At 45.3% G+C, this 20,072-nt stretch overlaps 4 protein-coding genes across 4 annotated transcripts in view; 3 read left to right on the top strand and 1 right to left on the bottom strand.

The window, feature by feature from the left end:
* Window positions 1-20,072, top strand: part of LOC309564464 (uncharacterized protein) — a gene marked incomplete at both ends in the record, with an annotated part of 826,241 nt that overhangs the window by 277,802 nt on the left and 528,367 nt on the right.
* LOC309564057 (uncharacterized protein) overlaps window positions 1-20,072 on the bottom strand; it is a gene marked incomplete at its 5' end in the record, with an annotated part of 455,352 nt that overhangs the window by 327,109 nt on the left and 108,171 nt on the right. The gene's annotated exons all lie outside the window — the stretch shown is intronic.
* The window catches only part of LOC309564059 (uncharacterized protein), a gene marked incomplete at its 5' end in the record, with an annotated part of 69,762 nt that overhangs the window by 14,019 nt on the left and 35,671 nt on the right, over window positions 1-20,072 (top strand). The window lies entirely within an intron of this gene.
* LOC309564062 (uncharacterized protein) lies at window positions 8,094-19,069 on the top strand (the record flags this gene model as incomplete). Its single annotated transcript, XM_082268688.1, has 4 exons — window positions 8,094-8,252; window positions 11,602-11,965; window positions 12,134-12,391; window positions 18,921-19,069. The coding sequence occupies 4 exons, from the start codon at window positions 8,094-8,096 to the stop codon at window positions 19,067-19,069; spliced, it is 930 nt and encodes a 309-aa protein (XP_082124814.1).

The raw sequence follows: 20,072 nt of genomic DNA, 5'->3' as shown, positions 1-20,072 counted from the left end.
CAATACCCACATTAAACATTTATCTTATACTTCTATGCCACAGAAAGAATAAGCAAATGAAAGAAAAAGATCTGAGTCTTAGGGGTTGTTTCAACCGGTCAGTCAATTTCACAGTACTGTTTATAATATTTCATAGATCCTATCTATTTCTATAGGTTTCTAAAACCTATCAGGTCACTCTCAAAGAAAGGACCTGGGACCCTCCCAGGGCCTCTTAGCGTTCCTAGAACACTTATCAAGTCCAGACAGCCAACAGGTGTTACTCTAGATATGGTCATTGACCCAGAGGGCACGGTAAGGCAAAATAAACTTTCAACACTTACCGAACATGGGCGTTGACCATCTCGCTGGGGCCTCCAGAACTGTTGGCGTTTGTCCACTCCAAGCGGTAGACTTGCGGACTCGACCCGGTTGACCTCTGATCTCTGCAGGCCTGGAGGTCAAACTGATTAAACCCACGACACTGACTGCATAATGGTTCGTTCAGAATGACCTGATAAATGTTTATTTGCTCACAGTTTATATAGCAAAATACTCCGATTAGAAAACATGGAAATTACAAATCATCTCACAGGCGTCTCCTAGACTTCCCCACAAGGTCATTATCTGCGTATGTTAATACTTTGGTCAGTTTGACCCAGACTGGTTACACAACATTACGGGACCCTTATCTATCAAGAGTTCTAGCGGGGGCAAAAGTCTCAAACATTATTACAGCAGTATTAGCAAATTATTTTAACACATAACTGACTTCTATAAAACTAAGATAACTAAAATGGCTGAACTCATTCTCTTTCATCTTCCATCAGATATGCTTTTCTACACACTGCCGACCTTCAGGAAGATCTTCTATAACATCCTGACTACTGAGCAACCAGCAAATGTCCTACAATATAGCATAAAGGATGCAGGGGTCAGGAGTATGTCCTAAACAGCCCAGGGTACAGAGTGTAGTGGTCAGGAGTATATCATATACAGCCCAGGGTACAGAGTGCAGTGGTCAGGAGTATATCATATACAGCCCAGGGTACAGAGTGCAGTGGTCAGGAGTATATCATATACAGCCCAGGGTACAGAGTGCAGTAGTCAGGAGTTTATCATATACAGCCCAGGGTACAGAGTGTAGTGTTCAGGAGTATACCATATACAGCCCAGGGTACAGAGTGCAGTGGTCAGGAGTATATCATATACAGCCCATGGTACAGACTGTAGTGTTCAGAAGTATAGTATATACAGCCCAGGGTACAGAGTGCAGTGGTCAGAAGTATATGATATACAGCCCAGTGTACAGAGTGCAGTGGTCAGGAGTATATAACATACAGCCCAGGGTACAGAGTGCAGTGGTCAGAAGTATATCATATACAGTCCAGGGTACAGAGTGCAGTGGTCAGGAGTATATCATATACAGCCCAGGGTACAGAGTGCAGTGGTCAGGAGTATATCATATACAGCCCAGGGTACAGACTGCAGTGGTCAGGAGTATATCATATACAGACCAGGGTACAAAGTGTAGACAACACCGCCAAAGTTTGAATTTAACTATCACCTCATCCGTACTCTTTAACAACTAGACTGAGTATCAAGCTGTCATTTATCAGTGCTAGGAATACTTTCATCTCAGCTGAATAACTTTTTAGTTTCACCAGAACCAGGAGTAATTTCCAGTGGTCAGTGCAGTGGTCCCTTACATTGGTGACCAAGAAGGACCCCCTTATATCATCATCAGTGGGAAGACTGCTCCCCTTACAGATTATTGATGTCAGTTGTTACTGAGAGACAGAAATTGTTCATTGCTTAAGGAATCCCTAGAAACCTTTGGAGGAACCCTGGCTGAGAAAGGCTGGACTAGGCAGTAATATATTTCTCTCCCCCTTGGTGGGAGTGGAGATGATCCCATATATAAGGATATACAGTACATACACACACAGCACAAGGCCGTGTTCTTACTACAAGACGTTTCTCGGGGCTGCAGTTCCTCTGAGCTCCACAAGGTGGTGATCTCACTTCTTTCCAGACAGGAAGTCTCTATGGAAGACAGGAAGTGATGTTTGACAAAGACAGGAAGTTCCATGAGGTAGGCAGAAGCGAGGAGACGTTGCTGGAAGTGGCAGCATAGGAGGTAATAAGATCTTATCCCCCCCCCCCCGTCATGTCCGTCCTCTTCCTCCATAGTCACTGTGATGTCTTTTATCTCTAGCAGATGATGATACGCACATATATAGTGCGGAAAATTTGATTAATCCCTTTAGGGTCAGAACATTCCTGTGCAACCTCTAAAGGGTCCAGGTATGGCCTCATGCTACCAATAGTGACACTGACCCCAGCCAAATGCAAAACTAGTAAAAAAACAGTCAGAAAAGATGAGTAGGGAAAAAATGTTATTGACCTCCACCTGTAAAACCATTCCTGTTGTGGGGGTCGTCTCATTGTTGCCCATCTAGTGCACCTGATAATTTCAATTAAAACCAAAGCAGCTGAATCTGATTAACAACCCCCACTGCTACTTAACTGACCAGATCAGTATTCCAGGAGTTTACTTGATTTGATGCTATACTCTGATTAAAAAGTGGATGTGTCTGGATGGTGACTGTATCATTGTGTGTGTCAGGTTCCTATAAGGTGTCAGGATGTCACTGTCTATTTCTCCATGGAGGAGTGGGAGTATTTAGAAGGACACAAGGATCTCTACAAGGACGTCATGATGGAGAATCAGCCGCCCCTCACATCACCGGGTAAGAGGAGACTTTATTGTAAAGGAGAGAGCAGTACGGAGGCTCCACCTAGATCCCCCATCATCTGATAAACACATAGAAACAATGTATTCAGTCAGTGTGTGTCAGGGCTGGGCTCCTGCAGCTCTTTTCTTTCAGAGCTCAGAAGTTGCTTAGCTGTCGGTTAATTGCCAGACACTCGTTACCACAGTGACTCACCTGGTTACCATTACCTGCCTCATTAGTCCAGCCTACAGCCTGCCCCATTTTGCTATTTAAGTAGCTTAGCTCATTTCCTCCTTGCCCTTGCGTGGTCTATGCTCTCCAGTGTGTTCCTGTGTATGACTTGCCGTGGCTGACTTCTCTTCCGATACCTGTTCCTGATTTGTTTCGCCTGACTAAACTGACTTATGGTTTCCTGATCCTTGCTCCTCTGATTACCTGTTCTGGCATCCAAACCCGGCTTCAGGTTTAGACTACGTTCTTGAACTGTGTTATTTTTGCTATTTTCTTAAAGGTGTGATTTTAACTGCACTTTCTGTTGAAGCACTCAATACCACTGCAGCCTCCTGCCTCCCCACTTACCATTGAGGTTTTTGATGGGAGACCTCTACAACCTGCCCATGTGACCCATGAAACCACTCCATTGACCATGGGTGTAGGGGCTCTTCTCCATGAGATAATTCAAATTCCTAGTGATTTCCTTACCTCATTCCCCAGTTGTCATTGGTTATCCTTGGTTACAGAGGCCCAATCCCTCTTTTAATTGCCGTAATGCTGAGGTTTTGTCATGGTCCCCACAATGCACTAATACATCTTTTTAGAAAGTGATTAAAGAGGAAGTAAACCCTCCTCTGACACTTTTACCTATAGGTAAGCCTATATTAAGGCTTACCTATAGGTAGTGTAAATATCTCCTAAACATGCACCGTTTAGGAGATATTTACCTTGCATGCAGCCAGTGACGTCACTGGCGCATGCGCTCTGAAGGAACAGCTGCTGGTGCCGTTTCTTCAGAGCCCCGTGCCGTGACCGGCGGGTCCCGTGCGCGGGAGTGACGTCACCGCGGCTCCGGCCAATCAGATAGCCGGATGCCGCGATCCCGGAAGACGGGCGACTGGACATGTCGCCCATCATACAGGTGAGTGAGCGGCACGGCGGGGGCTCGTTCTTAGGTAAGTATTTCATAATGAGCTAGTATGCGATGCATACTAGCTCATTATGCGTTTCTCTTTCAGGTTACAGAAAAAAAAAAAACGTTCATGGGTTTACAACCTCTTTAAGATCATGTACACGTCTTCAGTCTCTTTATTGCCAGAAGAGTACCATGAATTCTGTGATGTCTTTGACAAAGGTCAGGCCGGTATTTTGGCACATTGGCCTTTTGAGTGCACAGTTGACCTTCAACCCCGGTGCCATTCCTCTTCGTGGCCGGGTTTACCCTCTGTCTGTCTCAGAGGAGAAGGCAATGGAGAAGTATGCTGCAATTTAACTATCCCAGGGGTAGATCCTCAAATCCTCTTCTCCTTCCAGTGCCGAATTTTTCTTTGTGGGAAAAAAAAAAAGAGTGGTGAACTGAGTCTCTGTATCGATTATAGGGGTCTCATTCACATTACTGTTAAAAATACTTATCAGATCCCATTGATAACGGAATTATTTGACTGCCTCAAGGGAACAACGGTCTTCACTAAGCTCGATTTGCGAGGGGCATACAATCTTGTGAGGATTAATGAGGGCCACAAATAGAAATTTAATACTAGGACCGGACACTACGAATACCTCGTAATGCCCCTTTGGTCTCTGCAACGCTCCTGCAGTTTTTCAGGACTTTGTTAACAATGTCCCCTGAGATATGCTGCCATAATGTGTGGTGGTTTACCTGGGTGATATTCTCATATATTGTAAATCCCTAGAGAAACTCCACACAGATATCTCTCCCGTGTGCTACAGAGGTTGAGAGAAAGCAACCTCTATTGCAAGTTGGAAAAGTGCGAGTTCCATGAACAGGTTCAATTTTTGGGTTATGTCATTTGTGCTGCCAGGTTATCGATGGACCTAGAGAAGCCATCTGCAGTCTTAAAGTGGCTTCGGCCTATAGGTCTACGTGCTCTACAACATTTTCTTGGCTTTGTCAATTATTATCAAAAATTTATGAGTAATTTCTCTTTTCTGGTCAAACCCCTTCATTGATACTTTATGACCAGAAAAGAGGGCAACCCACAGAATTGGTCCCCGGAATCCATTAAAGCCTTTGAATCCCTCAAGGCCACTTTTGCTGCAGTTCCAGTGCTGGAACATCCTGATCCCATGTTACCCGTCATTCTTGAAGTTGATGCATCTGAGACTGGAGTAGGCGCTTTCCTGTCTCAACCTCCTACCCCTGAGAGTTCTATCCATCCTTGTGGCTACTTTTCTAAAAAATTGTCTCTAGCAGAATGAAATTCTGAAACTGGGGATAGAGAATTATTAGCCATAATTTTAACTCTTAAAGAAGGGAGGCATCTCATCAAGGGTACTACTGTGCTGGTCCTCATTTTTACTGACCATAAGAATCTTTCATTCTTGTCTGAGGCTAGACGTTTATCTCCTGGAAGGGCTCAGTGGGACCTTTTTCTGTCAAGCTTCAATTACATAGTCTCATTCATACCTGATACAAAGAATATAAGAGCAGATGCCTTATTGCCACAGTTTTCCTCCTCTTCCAAAATGGAGTCTGTTCCCACTCCTGTGATACCTTCGGACTGCATTTTGGCTATTTTTTTCTAGTCTCACTTCACCTTTGGGTGAGAGAATGATGCCCTCTCAGATCCATTCTCCTCCTGGAAAACCTCATGACCGCTGCTTTGTCCCCGAGAATCCCTGCACCATTTTCCTCCAGACCTACCATTCACCTAAGACAGCTGGGCACCCAGGAAAAAATCAACGGCGTATGGACATATTGTTGAGACATATGGCCTATGTCTCAACAATACTGGTGGTCTAGTCTCCGTGCTCATGAAACCGGCTTTGTAGCCGCTTGTCCTGTGTGTGCTCAGAATAAAACACCACGACACCTTCCAGTGGGCCTCCTTCAACCCATACGCAGTGCAGAGAGGCCTTGGATCCACTTGGCTATTGATTTTATTATGGATTTAGGCAACTCCCATAGCAACACAGTTATTTCTTATGGTGGTTGACCGTTTTTTCAAAATGTTACATTGTATTTCACTAAAGAAGTTGCCTGTGTCCAAGGAACTGGCATCCGTTTTCACTGGAGAGTTCTTTCATTTACATGGGTTACTTAAAGTTATCATCTCGGACAGGGGTAGCCAGTTGGTGTCCATGTTTTTGAGAGCCTTTTGTGCACAGTTGGGAGTTCAGCTTTCCTTCTCCTCGGCATATCACCCACAGTCCAATGAAGCTGCAGAATGGACCGACCAAGCCTGGGAGCAGTTCTTACGTTGCTATATTTCTGACCACCATAAAATCTGGTGGGACCTGTTACCTTGGGTGGAGTTTGCTCACAATAGCACTGTAACGTAAATGTCAGATATAGGGTAGCTTTACGGTAGTGAAATATGAAATATGAAGTGATCTGTAGAAATAGTGAATTGTAGACGTAGTGTCATTTTGGAGTTAATATAGTATCAGTCACACACACACATGTCCTGTTATAAGCATTTGAAAAGACAGGGGACATTCTGTAAGATAGAGTTGACACTTACATGCCAATGAAGTCTCCCATACCAGTAAAAAAGAGAATTGTCACTTCCGGGAGCATCAAAGAGAAATGCCAGTCATTTTGGCTGTGGAAATCAGCAGGGGGCGGTGGAAGGCTCCCAACCGTCTACAAGTATGGATTGATACCATCAGATCAAAGGATTGTATTTTATCTCTCATAAAAGTTAAAATCTTAGTGGCAGAGAGATGAAAATAATTCCTTCTTGTGGCTCACGTGTGGGGCTACGAGTACATGTAAATCTGGGTCTGTGGCATGAATGGGGTCCTGGAGAATGGCACAAAACCATTGTATGGCGCCTGATTACGACAGGCAAGCAGTGTTTGGTACTGTCACGATCAGACCGATGCGCTGGTGTCAGAACTCCTATCCCTGGCCCAGCGATCAGCGCCATTCTGGGCCAATTGAACTCTGGTCAATTCTGAACACAGAACATCGTGTGGGCTGAGCAGAGGACAACCCACTGGGGTTAATTGGCCAAGGGCTAAAGTCCAGCCCACATTCATATTCCAATAAATTGAGAACCCTGAGATTGGTTCAGCATTCTTCCGTGAAGCCAGTTCTGAACTGGGGAGTTCCCGCACGATTTCCGGTATGCTTCTGCCAACGGGATAAGCTTCAGTAAAGTTTATTTCTGTTTTTATTCCTTTTTTTTTTTATAGCAAATTTCCAATTGTGTGTCTTTTTATCTTTTGTGTATTTTTTTGGTAACTGCTTTTGCTTTGTATATATTTTTTATGCCCTGCCCACTTTCGGGATATTAAATTATAAAATTAATAAGTGACTTCTGTGTACTAAGCTAGGACTCATACCTCTAGAGAAATTTTTTGCATTTTAGTGTCTAAATTGCTTGATCTACGCTACATGCCAATCTGTATGCAATTGCACTGTGTGTTGGCAGATTGTACACCAGACGGAGATCTGCGTGTGTGTGGTGTCCCAGCAGACCAGTTTGCAGACAAACTGTTGGATGGTGGCAGGCTATCGTTTGTGGTGTGTGGGTATGGGAAGAGTGATTAACACAGGGGTTCTGGCTTGTAGGATAGCTGGAGGAATCCTAGTAGTGTGTGGTAATTGCTAGACTGCTCCCCAACCCTTAGAGTGCACCAGATTGTATGTAAGATTTGTATCTGCCTGTGTGTGGTCAGCCAGCTGGATTGGAGTGGAGTCTCCCTCTAGTGGTGACCAAAGACAGTGCAGGCTTTGAAAGTGTCACAGCCAATCTTATTACTTAGTAGGAATTTTCTTTATTCCGTTATCCCCTTATACTTCCCAGTCACGGTTTACCACGTTTCAGTTAGCTAGTCGCCGTGGGTGTGGTCGAATCGTGACAAGCACCATCAATGCCGCCTCCTGATTATCTCAGTTTATGGTGAACTTTGAGTTCCAGCCATCCATGTTGCCTGATACATCTGTTCCGCAAGGCATTTCTGAGTTAGAGCAACATCTTCAGGAACTCTGTTCCACTTGGGTGCAGGTCCAAGACTCCTTGCAACACTCCAGAGAGAGGTACAAACCATGCTGACCGCCGATGCCTACCTTCACCCTCCTACCAAGTGGGGGAGAGGGTCTGGCTGTCTTCCCATTACCTCTGATTCTGTGTTCCCTCACTAATACTGGCACCTCGGTATATTGGGCTTTTCTGCATACTCTATAAGGTTAACATGGTGGCCTACGCATTAGATCTTCCTTCCAACATTCGTATTTACAACATATTCCATGTTTCCTTATGTGTTGTTGCTATACCACCTCAGTACCACGCCTTCGCCCGCTTAAGGTTGACAACGACGTGGAATAAGAGATACAATCTATCATTGATTCCTGTAGGTTTAGTGGACACATACGCTATCTAGTTCACAGAGGGGTTACGGTCCAGGGGAACGCTCTTGGGTCTCATCCTCAGACATAAATGCTCCTGCCCTGTTCCAGGCTCTCCATATACGTTTTCCCCTCAAGTCTGGTGCTCCCCCAAGGGGGAGGGATTGTTGGAGAAGAGGGTACTGTCAGGGCTGGGCTCCTGCTAGTTAGCAAGCTGTTTTTTTCTTTCAGTGTTTAGAAGCTGCTTAGCTGTCGGGTAACTACCAGGCGCTTGTTACCACAATGACTCACCTGATTACCATTTCTTACCTCATTAGTCCAGCCTACAGCCAGCCCCTTTTTTGCTTTTGAAGCAGCTGAGTTCATTTCCTCCTTGCCTTTGCTTGGTCTATGATCTCCAGTGTGTTTCTGTGTGTTACTTGCCCTGGCTGACTTCTCTTCCTATTCCTGTTCCTGATTTTTGCTTCCGACTATGCTGACTTCTGGTTTCTTGACCCCGGCTCCTCTGATTACTTGCTCTGGCATCCAAATCCCGGCTTCTGTTTTTGACTACATTCCTGAACTGTTATTTTTTTTCTATTTCATTAAAGGTGTGATTTTTTTTTTTTTAACTGTACTTTCTGTCTTCACCTGGTTTATGGTCCTCGACAGTGTGTGTGTGCTTCCTACAGATGGTTCCATTAATGGGAACCCACCAGAGAGATGTCCCCGTCCTCTGTATTCCCGGGATTCCACACAAGAAGGTCACACCATCCCTCACCATCATCAGGTAAATGAGGAACAATGAATGATAGCATCATTAGGATCTGTACATTATCTGCATTGTTACCATTGATGTCATTTTTATTATATATTCAGAGTGGAAATCTGAGAGATTCTAAAGTTGAGGTTAAAGAAGAAATAAAAGAGGAGGATGATGAGGATGGGGTTGTAGAGGAAGTACACAAAGATCTGTATCAGGACACCATGGTGGAGTCATCCAGCTACAGAAACACACCAGAGAGATGTCCCTGTCCTCTGTATTCCCGGGATTCCACACAGGAAGGTCACACCATCCCTCACCATCATCAGGTAGATGTCTGATAATTATTGGTAGTTATGATTTATAAGCAATCGTGTTTTTTTACAATGAATATTTTATTATATTTTTCAGAATGAAAACTCCAAGGATTATATTGTTGTAAAAGAAGAGTATAAAGAGGAGGATGAGGAGTATGGAGTGATGGAGGAGGTTTCAGAAGGACACAAGAATATGATGGAGCCACCTAATACCAGAAACTCACCAGAGAGATGTCCCCGTCCTCTGTATTCCCGGGATTCCACACAGGAAGGTCACACCATCCCTCACTATTACAAGGTTGGTGGGATGGAGTATGTAGAACATGGACTTGTGGAGGGGATGTGTGTGTTTTTTATGTAAGCTTATATCTTCCAGATGATATTTTCTCTCATTTTCTTGGTTTAGAGTGGAGATCCAATCGATATAGAATTTGAGGTTAAAGCAGAAGAAGAAGAGACGTATGTGAGGAATGATCAGCAGTCTATGGAGGAGGATGGAATAACGGGGACATTTATAGAGGAGGACACTCCTACAGAGATCAGCACAGGTGGATCATTAACTTTAAATCCATTCCTCCACCCATACTGCTCACTGATTGGTCCAGAGTAGGGCGGGGACTGGGTGATATAAGCCTGTAATCTCCTGGTCACTTTCCTGAGCTGTGTTCCCCATCCTGTATTTCTCTCGGATAATCTTCCTTCTCTGTGCTGCAGACACAATTTATGTCTCTAGACTGGATTTATGGAGATTCTGGGGTTCAGCTGGCAGTAAAATGTTGATGTTCACCATAGACGTTGCTCAGCCTAGACCCCTGAGGTATGTTCCTTGGGTCTTCTGCCCCATGCCCAGGTCTAGCAAGATCTCTGACAGAAGAATTCTCCCGGGGTTACTTGCTCTGTTATTTGCTGGCTGTGTCGGGTGGAGGGATATGTCTGTATAGTCTCACACCCAAGTCACTGAGTTCCTTTCATTTTATTGAGCCGTGTATATTCTATCTATACAATGCACACACTGTTACACACAAACACACAAACACTTGAAGAAAAGACATGAAAAGACACGCACACTGGTGAACAGTCGCAAACAGTTTTCCAATCCACAGTAAACATGAATGAGCCACAAATCCACCCTTCTGGTGTCACGGAGAATAAGCTGACAGTGCGCCACTCTGCAATTCCTGGTGTACTCTCACCTCTTCAGATGGACCCCTTTGCTCCATACCAAGAGAACACACCCAGCATGAAATCACACACCTTCAGGTACATGTAGGTGGAGCCTCCTCTTTAGGTAGCCAGCTCCTGCTACTAGAGATAAAGAGACTCCATAGTGCTCACTGTTATATTTATTACATGGATAAGAAAAGCACTCACAAGGTTAAAAAAGCAATCCAGCATTGAATACACACAATCACTGCAGATTCCCCAAGCATCAGTCTCAGTGTAACTTGAGGGCACTCCGCCTAACGTGATGATGTCCTCAAACCACTCCCATCTGATGCGTTGCATCCTGATTGGACTTCCCCAGAGATATATATGGTCTTCAGGATCAGTCCGGTCTTCATTTTGGTTGTTCTCCCCCCATCCTCACTCTCTGACCTCTGGTGGGGCTCAGCCCCGCTGTTATTCATGACTAAATCATGGACTAAATAAGGAAGTGCAGGACTTCTTGTGTTGGGAAGATGACAATGAGTGATAGAGGGGGAGGGGACACTCGTCCTATAATCACTCCTATAAAAGACAGTTCTCGTTGTTTCCTCACTCTCTGACTAAGGTCCATGAATAAAGAAATGAACTGGTAGGAGATCAGAGGACCCATTTATTAGTTACCTTGGGGGGGGGGGGGGGGAATTGTAAGATCCTCAGAGACAAAGCTGTCTGATGTGGGCGGAGTCCTGGTTTAGGGGAACCAATCTACTGATGTCTAGTAATAATCTTTGTATTTCTATTTTAGTACATGGACGGGAGATGAGGAAAACCTCAGAGGATTGTCTCACTTTGTCTCCAGACTGTAAAGTAGAAGATGAGGACATCACACAGTATAGTCCAGGAGAAAACCCGGCTATCTCAAATGTCCATCCGGCACCACACAGTGTAGATGGACCATCGTATTCCTCTTATCTTGAGGAACTTCAGACTGTGAGGGACAGTGCCGGACCATCGTATTCCTCTTATCCTGAGGAACCTAAGACTGTGAGGGACGGTGCCGGACCATCGTATTCCTCTTATCCTGGGGAACCTCAGACTGTGAGGGACGGTGCCGGACCATCGTATTCCTCTTATCCTGAGGAACCTCAGACTGTGAGGGATGGTGCCGTCCTTACAATAGATAAGAGGTTCTCCTGTTCTGAATGCGGGAAGAGTTTCAGTTTGAAAGGCAATCTTAATGTGCATGAAAGAACGCACACTGGTGAGAAGCCGTATTCCTGTTCTGAGTGCGGGAAATGTTTTGCACAGAGGTCCACTCTTTACACACATCAGAGATTGCACACTGTTGAGAAACCGTATTCCTGTCCTGAGTGCGGAAAATGTTTTTCAAAGAAGTCCTATCTTAACACACATCAGAGATTGCACACGGGTGAGAAGCCGTATTCCTGTCCTGAGTGCGGGAAATGTTTTTCAAAGAAGTCCTATCTTCCCACACATCAGAGACTGCACACTGGTGAGAAGCCGTATTCCTGTCCTGAGTGCGGGAAATGTTTTGCACAGACGTCCACTGTTTCTGCACATCAGAGATCGCACACTGGTGTGAAGCCATATTCCTGTCCTGAGTGCGGGAAATGTTTTTCAAAGAAGTCCCATCTTTCCACACATCAGAAATCTCACACAGGTGAGAATCTGTATTCCTGTCCTGAGTGCGGGAAATGTTTTGCACAGAAGTCCAATCTTTCCAAACATCAGAGATCGCACACTGGTGAGAAGCCGTATTCCTGTCCTGAGTGCGGGAAATGTTTTTCACAGAAGTCCAGTCTTTCAACACATCAGAGATTGCACACGGGGGAAAAGCCGTATTCCTGTCCTGAATGCGGGAAATGTTTTTCACAGAAGACCAGTCTTTACACACATCAGTGCGGGAAATGTTTTTCAGGCAAGTCTGCTCTTTCCAGGCATCAGAGATCACACACGGGGGAAAAATCGTATCCCTGTCCTGAGTGCGGGAAATGTTTTTCACAGAAGTCCTATCTTTCCACACATCAGAGATCGCACACTGGTGAGAAGCCGTATTCCTGTCCTGAGTGCGGCAAATGTTTTACACAGAAGTCCGCTCTTTCCACACATCAGAGATTACACACTGGTGAGAAGCCGTATTCCTGTCCTGAGTGTGGGAAATGTTTTGCACAGAAGTCCAATCTTTCCACACATCAGAGATTGCACACAGGTGAGAAGCCGTATTCCTGTCCTGAGTGAGGGAATTGTTACTCACTGGAGTCCTGTCTTCCTGTACATCAGGGGTCCCACACAACCCTGGAGGTGTATTAGTGCCTTGAGTGCGGGAAATGTCTTCTATATGAATGTTGGTGGACATGTGGGGGAGAAGCACACCCTGATATACACCTCAGATATACTCCATGGCTGATCTTCATCATGTAAGAAACACTTCATAAGGAGATCAGAGATCACCAAAGACATGGATGAAGTGTTGTCCCGTGTTGGCCATTGATAGCAGGAGAAAAATAAAAATTGAGTCCTTACCTTTCATTGGCTGAGTACATTTTGTGCGGGAAGATTCACAAACACTTACAGATCTGGTTGTTATAAATGTGTTGATGAAATGTGACCCGCATTCCCCCAGTCATGGTGAATTGGGATTTCCTATAATGGTCAGTTCCATCTAGTGGCCATAATGTGCTTTCCTGACAGATGTCCATTGCAGCATACGTTTGGGTAGCCCCGCCCTCGTTCCTCCCCATAAGACCCCACCCCCATAAATGTTCAGGATAAGCCAATGGCTGCGTTCCTTTTTTTTCCTCCTCACTTATAGGACCATTTTTATATGAAGTTTTCCTACCTATTGGAAGTATTGGTGGGCGGGTCTGGTGCTGGGCAGCTGTGCGGGATGTCAGGAGAGCTTCCTTTGGTATCCAGAAGTCTTCCAGGATGTCCCGAGTGGTCATTGAGTCCCCAGCTATCAGCGGGGTGGTGTTATGGCACACATATGTAGAGGATCCATGCCTGGAGAGTGGGCCCTGCCATCGGCAGCCATTTGCATTGGCTGGGAGCCCAGCTGTTAGTGGGTGGCCATTAAGTGTTAGACACGTGAAATTCGTTTCGGTGCGAATACAAATTCCGACAAATTTTTGGTTATTCCTAGATTCAGATGTATCCAAATCTCCAAATGAAATAGTAATGAATTTTGTTGAAATCTGTTAAAATTTGTTTAGTTTATTCATTTTCTAACGAATTCCAACTTTTCAGAACGATTCGAATTCGGATCAGTCAACAAAAACTATCAACCAATGCAAATTCTGTGTGAAGAAATAGCTGGTTGTTAAGCAGCAAGCCGGGAAGCCGGCCGCCCGCATCCTTACCAACCATGATTTATCAGCTGTCAGCGGGCTTCCCCACTGACAGATGAATGGAAAGAAAAGAATGCCGGCATTGCCCGGCAATAGAAAAAAAACAGTGAGCTCCCCCTCCCCCCAGTCCATACCAGGCCCTTCGGGGGCCAAAATATAAAAAAAAAACCCAGCATGGGTTCTCCCCTAAAATCCATACCAGACCCTTTATCCCGGCATGCAGCCCGGCAGGTCAGGAAAGTGGGAGGGACGAGTGAGGGCCCCCCCTCCTTAACAATACCAGGGCACATGTCCTCAACATGGGAAGCTCTGCCCCCCACCCCACCCCAAAGCACCTTGTCCCCATGTTGATGGGGACAAGGGCCTCTTCCCCACAACCGTGGCCTGTGCTTGTGGGGGTCTGCAGGCAGGGGACTTCTCGTTATCTGAAAGCCCCTTTTACCAAGGGGCCCTCAGATCCTGCCCCCCATGTAAATGAGTATCGGGAACATATTTCCCATACCTATTCACCAAAAATTAATAAAAACACACGCACAATTTTCGAAAATTATTTTATTATGAAATAACTACTACAGGCTCCTCCTCCATTGACATTTCTTACATAGGTAAGGGGGGTAAGTATATCCAAGAGATATACCTAACCTACAGGTAGGCTGAAACCTACATTATTAACCACTTAAGCCCCGGAAGATTTTACCCCCATTCCGACCAGGGGGTATTTTGCGATTCGGCACTGCGTGACTTTAACGGACAATTGCGCGGTCGTGCGACGCTGTACCTAAACGAATTTGGCGTCCTTTTTTTCCCACAAACAGAGATTTCTTTTGGTGGTATTTGATCACCTGTGCGATTTTTTGATCACGCGCTATAAACAAAAAAAGAGCGTCAATTTTGCAAAAATAGCAATATTTTTCACATTTTTTTATATGAAATTCCCCAAAAAAAAAATTTAAAAATCAAAATTTTTTTACTTTTTCGGCCAATTTGTTTTATGCTACCTATGTTTGGTAAAAAAAATCGCAAAAAGCGTATTTTGATTGGTTTGCGCAAAAGTTATCGCGTTTACTAACAAAGGGAAAGATTTCTGTCATTTTTGTTGTTTTTTTTTTAACGTGTAATGGCGGCGATCTGCGATTTTTTTTTTTTTTGCGGTACTGCGACATTGGGGCGGACAGATCGGACCCTTGACTGACATTTTTGACACTTTTGGGGTTACCAGTGACATTTCTACAGTAATCAGTGCTATATATATGCACTGTTACTGTAAAAATACACTGGTAGTTAAGGGGTTAACTTTATTTGGGAGGGAGGGGCTGTGTGTATCCCTAGGGGCGTGCTTTCTACTGTGATTGGCTGGGGCTTGAGCTGTATGGACACTGATCAACGGATCTACATACTAGATCCGAGTGATCAGTATCCTAACAGCGAGGAGAATGACAGGTGGCTTGTTTACACAAGCTGCCTGACATTCTCCCTCTCCCCCGCCGATCGCCGAGTGACCGGCGGACATCGGGTCCGCTGGTCACACGCGCGGGGGGGTCCGTGACCACGCGGGAGCGGGAGCGCGCCTCCGGGGGCGCACGCTTGCTCCCTAGACCCTCACAAGCTAGTGACGTAGCCCTACGTCACTTTGCCTGTGAGGGGCTGACTGCCGACATAGATCGGCGTTAGGCAGTCGGCAAGTGGTTAAAGATAAGAGTACACTAACTATGAGTCATAAACAAGATGTAATATAAACTCCATCCGGTGTATACCAACCTGCTATCCTCATAAGGTGATTATCCTTCCTCCTTTCTGTATGAATAGATATAGAATAGAGAATGTAATTACTCCTCACACTACTACACATATATATTTTATCTTGTACCTAGGATCATCAGGACCGATACCTATATATAAAACACGTTTTGGTCCGATTTTCCCCCCTGTGTCTGCCCCAGGTCGGGTTAATTTGTTGGGGGTTGGAAGGAAGGCCGTCTGCTAGTAAGCCATGTTTGTATTCATTATGATGTACATAAATACAGATTATGTTCTATGTTTATGAAACACTAATATCGAGTCTGTTTATAAGAGAAAACTGTCTGTACATCTTCATAGTCCTGAAGAAGCCATGTGCGAAACACGTTGACCAGTGAACAGAGGAAATATCTATACCTACACGAACCTTATGATATATACCAACTTATCCTTATATATGTATGATGTACATGAGTGAAATTAGTAGGAGACATTGATCTCCTGTGTACGAGCTGAGCTCAGTTTGGGGCCAGTTTCCTCATTTTATTGAGATCTGGTTTTAGGTAAATCAATAAATGTTATTTTAAGATAAATCCATGTAGTTGTTATCTGTCTCATGCTGTGCCCTTAAAGTCCACACATATGACAGTGGTTCCTTGTGATCATCTGTAGTTTCACATTTTTTTGGATAAGAGAAGGGATTTAGTAGGATACTCCAAATAACTGTTCACAGGTGAGGACAACTCTCTCAATAGAACTGTATCGCAGATCATCTGCAGGACCATATAGCACCTGTATGGGATGAACAAGTCCCTTTGTAGCTGAAGGAACTCAGTGAACCTTGCCTCTTCAAGACACTAGCCAGTGTCTCCTTTAGCTTGCACCCAGTAACTGACTTCTAACACCCAGAGGAGGATCCAAAAGCACAAGTCCCAAGGATCCCCTGTGGGGGGGGGGGGGGGTTCAGCATCTTGGAGCACACACACCAGTCTTCCTCAGTAGTACCAGGCAGGATCCGCAGACATCCTCCCTCAGTCAGCCCTCATAAGGACCAATGGGTTTGCAACTTCAATGTTTTAGGCCCTCAGGTCGACCACCCGAGGCTGACTGGCTGCCTCTGCAAGGGAGAGGCAGCAGCCCCCTCCACACTTAAACCTCTCTCCCTAGAGGTAGACTGGACTGGACAACGAGCCCATGTGTTCTTCAGATATAAATGCAGGTACCCAGCATGCCTTGGGGCACACCCCCTTCTAATTGGCCAGGGCTTTACAGACATCCATGCTCTTATCTGCCGGGTTTCCACCCACTGTCCAATATAATCCATGGCTATTGGATCAATATGAATCATCAAGACAGCATGAGCTGTGTCCCTGTTAGGCAGAGAAACCAAAAACTATATCCACTCATTCTAGCACCTACCTAGGAGGGCTCTACATCTGTATGGCAGGGTCTGTTTGATTATTCACCTGCTGGGATGGTGCTCTGATGTGAGAAGCTGCAGTGTCAGTATTCCTTTAGCAGTAATTAACCCATTTATGGGTTTTTGTCACCCAGCAATCAAACAACTGTTACACTGTCTTTTTTGACAGCTTAGGAGACTTTAGCAGCCGTAGTTTGAATTGCGATTTTTTTTTTCCCTTGCATCGTGTCTGTTTATCATGGATTTATTTCTTATTGCGACAGGTCTTTGTGCTAATCTCTCTGTGGCTGCTCTATGCAGGTTATAGCTGGAGGGGGGCAGCGTCTTCGTTACTGATACTGTTCCTGGATTGTCAGCCCTTCTGCAGGCCTCATAAAGCTGGTGTATGGGAAGTTGACTGTTGGACACTTTCTATCAACTCTGATGATGTCAAGCTTTTCCCTTGCAGAATCAGTCAAGTAACCAATTTAACCCTCTTCAAACAATTCCTAAAAGGAAGATGAGGATGGTCTATAAGCAGGTTTTTGGGCCTCCCTTTCTGCAGAGGTACCTGCAATGCAAGCACTGTATATATCGGCATAAAACATGCACAGGCGTATAAATAAAGAAATTTGAAGCAAAATAAGGGTCAGTGTCCATCAATGCAGCCTTATAAGTGCCCATTTGCAGTCTCACCAGTGCCCATCAATGCATCCTAATCAGTGCCCATCAATGCAGCCTCACCCTTGCAGTCAGATCAGTGCTCATCTGCAGCCTCATAAATGCAGCCAGATCAGTGCCCATCTGCAGCCTCCTAAATGCAGTCAGATCCGTGCCCATCTGCAGCCTCCTAAATGCAGTCAGATCCGTGCCCATCTGCAGCCTCCTAAATGCAGTCAGATCCGTGCCCATCTGCAGCCTCATAAATGCAGCCAGATCCGTGCCCATCTGCAGCCTCACGTCAGATTACATAGAGCACGGATCTCCTGTTTACTCAGCGGCCTCTTTAATACAAAGTCCCGCCTCCCGGGTCCTATGATAGACAAAACACTGGTCCAATGACAGTCCAGGGGATTGGACTTTGTATTATAAAGGCCGCCGGGTATGCAGGAGATCCATACTCTATGTAATCTGACGGTGCTCATCCCACCTCCTTTCCTTCCGAGGCAGCCAAATGAAAATGTCGGCGTATAACACGCACCCACTATTTACGCCCGATTTTCAGGGAGAAAAGGTGCGTGTTATACGCCGATAAATACGGTATTTTTAGCACTTCCAAAGGAGAGCATTGCCTTTTTCCCCTATGATGTTTAATCTAGAAGTTCATGCTAGAAGAGTGGTGCCAATTGAACAGAAGGACAGAGCACCAGAATGTCTTAGTGGTCATCACCTTGCAGCACTGGGTTGTTCAGTTCAAACCCCAACCAGAACACTTCTACCTGCGTTGCAGGATGTCACATTAGGCACTTGTGAAGAGGAAGAGGCTTTCCAGCATAATGAGTCACCTATTTGGTGGACGTGGCCTTCATGAGCTTAGCCATATACATGCAGTTTCCATTGGGGGATGCTGTGTCCTTCAGGGGTATACTCATTAATGATGATTAGGTGGGTCCTTTGGGGGGTTTAGGGTCTTCTGGTGGTAACTTTATGTATTGGACATGTCCCTAAGGAGTATATCTGTCTGCAGTTGTAGCCTGTGAATCTGCCTTAAGGCTTGCCTCTCTTCCAAAGCAATGGAAGTTGGGGTGAAGAATATTGATTCTATCCTAAAGAATAATTCTACAAGTTGGACATTCTTGTCTGCATTGCAAGAGTTTAAACTGTATCCTTTAAAAGCTAGCTTCATTTGATAGCAATAAGCTGCCTTTAGTCCGGCCTCCTGCTTTAGAATAAATGTCTGCCAAATGAAAGAAAACTGCAGTTCTAGAGTCAGTGTCTAATTCCAAAGAGGTTTGCTCCTGCAGTTCTGACTCGGAGTCCAGAAAGCATTGAAGAGAGAAAGTCCTCATCCAAAAAGGCAGGAAAGACCTTGAATTCTGGGGGAGAGATTGCTTACTGGTCTTTTTCAGATTGTGCCATCCATTCCTCCGAGGACCAAGGAATTGGTGTTTAGAGGTGGGTAGAGGTTGGAACCAAGGAATGGTGCTCGGAGGTAGGTATAGGGTGGAACCAAGGAATGGTACTGGGAGATGGGTAGAGAGTGGAACCAAGGAATGGTGCTCGGAGGTGGGTATAGGGTGGAACCAAGGAATGGTGCTCGGAGGTGGGTAGAGGGTGGAACCAAGGAATGGTGCTCAGAGGTGGAACCAAGGAATTGGTGCTCGGAGGTAGGTAGGGGGTGGAACCAAGGAATGGTGCTCGGAGGTAGGTAGGGGGTGGAACCAAGGAATGGTGCTTGGAGGTAGGTAGGGGGTGGAACCAAGGAATGATGCTCAGAGGTGGGTAGGGGCAGAGAAAGGGGCAGTTCCTGCACCTATTCTCTGAGAAAACAAGCCCTGATAATGAGCCACCTATTTGCTTGTCGTTGTCTTCATGAGCTTAGCCTTATGAGTTGTTATTGGAGGATGTGTGAGGTCAATCAGGAAATAAACACCAAACTGTTAATCCAATCATGCAGCCTGCCTGGCCAGGAAAGGGGGGGGGGGATGAGTGTGTGATGGTAATAGGCAGTAATTTATCCCCCGGTGACAGTGGAGATAGCCCCATCTATAAAGATATACAGTACATACACACACAGCACAAGGCCGTGTTCACACTATGAGATGATTCTCGGGGCTGCAGTACCTCTGAGCTCCACAAGGTGGTGATCAAACTTCTACCAAGACAGGAAGTGATGTCAGGTATTAATAGGAAGTTCCGGGTGAGAGGTGAGTAAGGAGGAAGTAGAGAGGAGACGTTGCTGGAAGTGGCAGCATAGGAGGTAATAAGATCTTATTCTCTATTTATACCCAGTAACCCCCCCCCCCCTGTCATGTTCTTCCTCCATAGTCACTGTGATGTCTTTTATCTCCAGCAGATGATGATACACACATATATAGTGTGGAAACCTAGATTAGCCCCTTCAGGGTCAGAACATTTCTCCTCTTACATATATAGTTTTATCCTTACCTGTCTAG

This window comes from Pelophylax lessonae (assembly GCF_965119305.1).
Source record: "Pelophylax lessonae genome assembly, chromosome: 9".
Lineage (NCBI taxonomy): Eukaryota > Metazoa > Chordata > Amphibia > Anura > Ranidae > Pelophylax > Pelophylax lessonae.
This window is presented reverse-complemented; position numbering and strand designations above follow the sequence as displayed.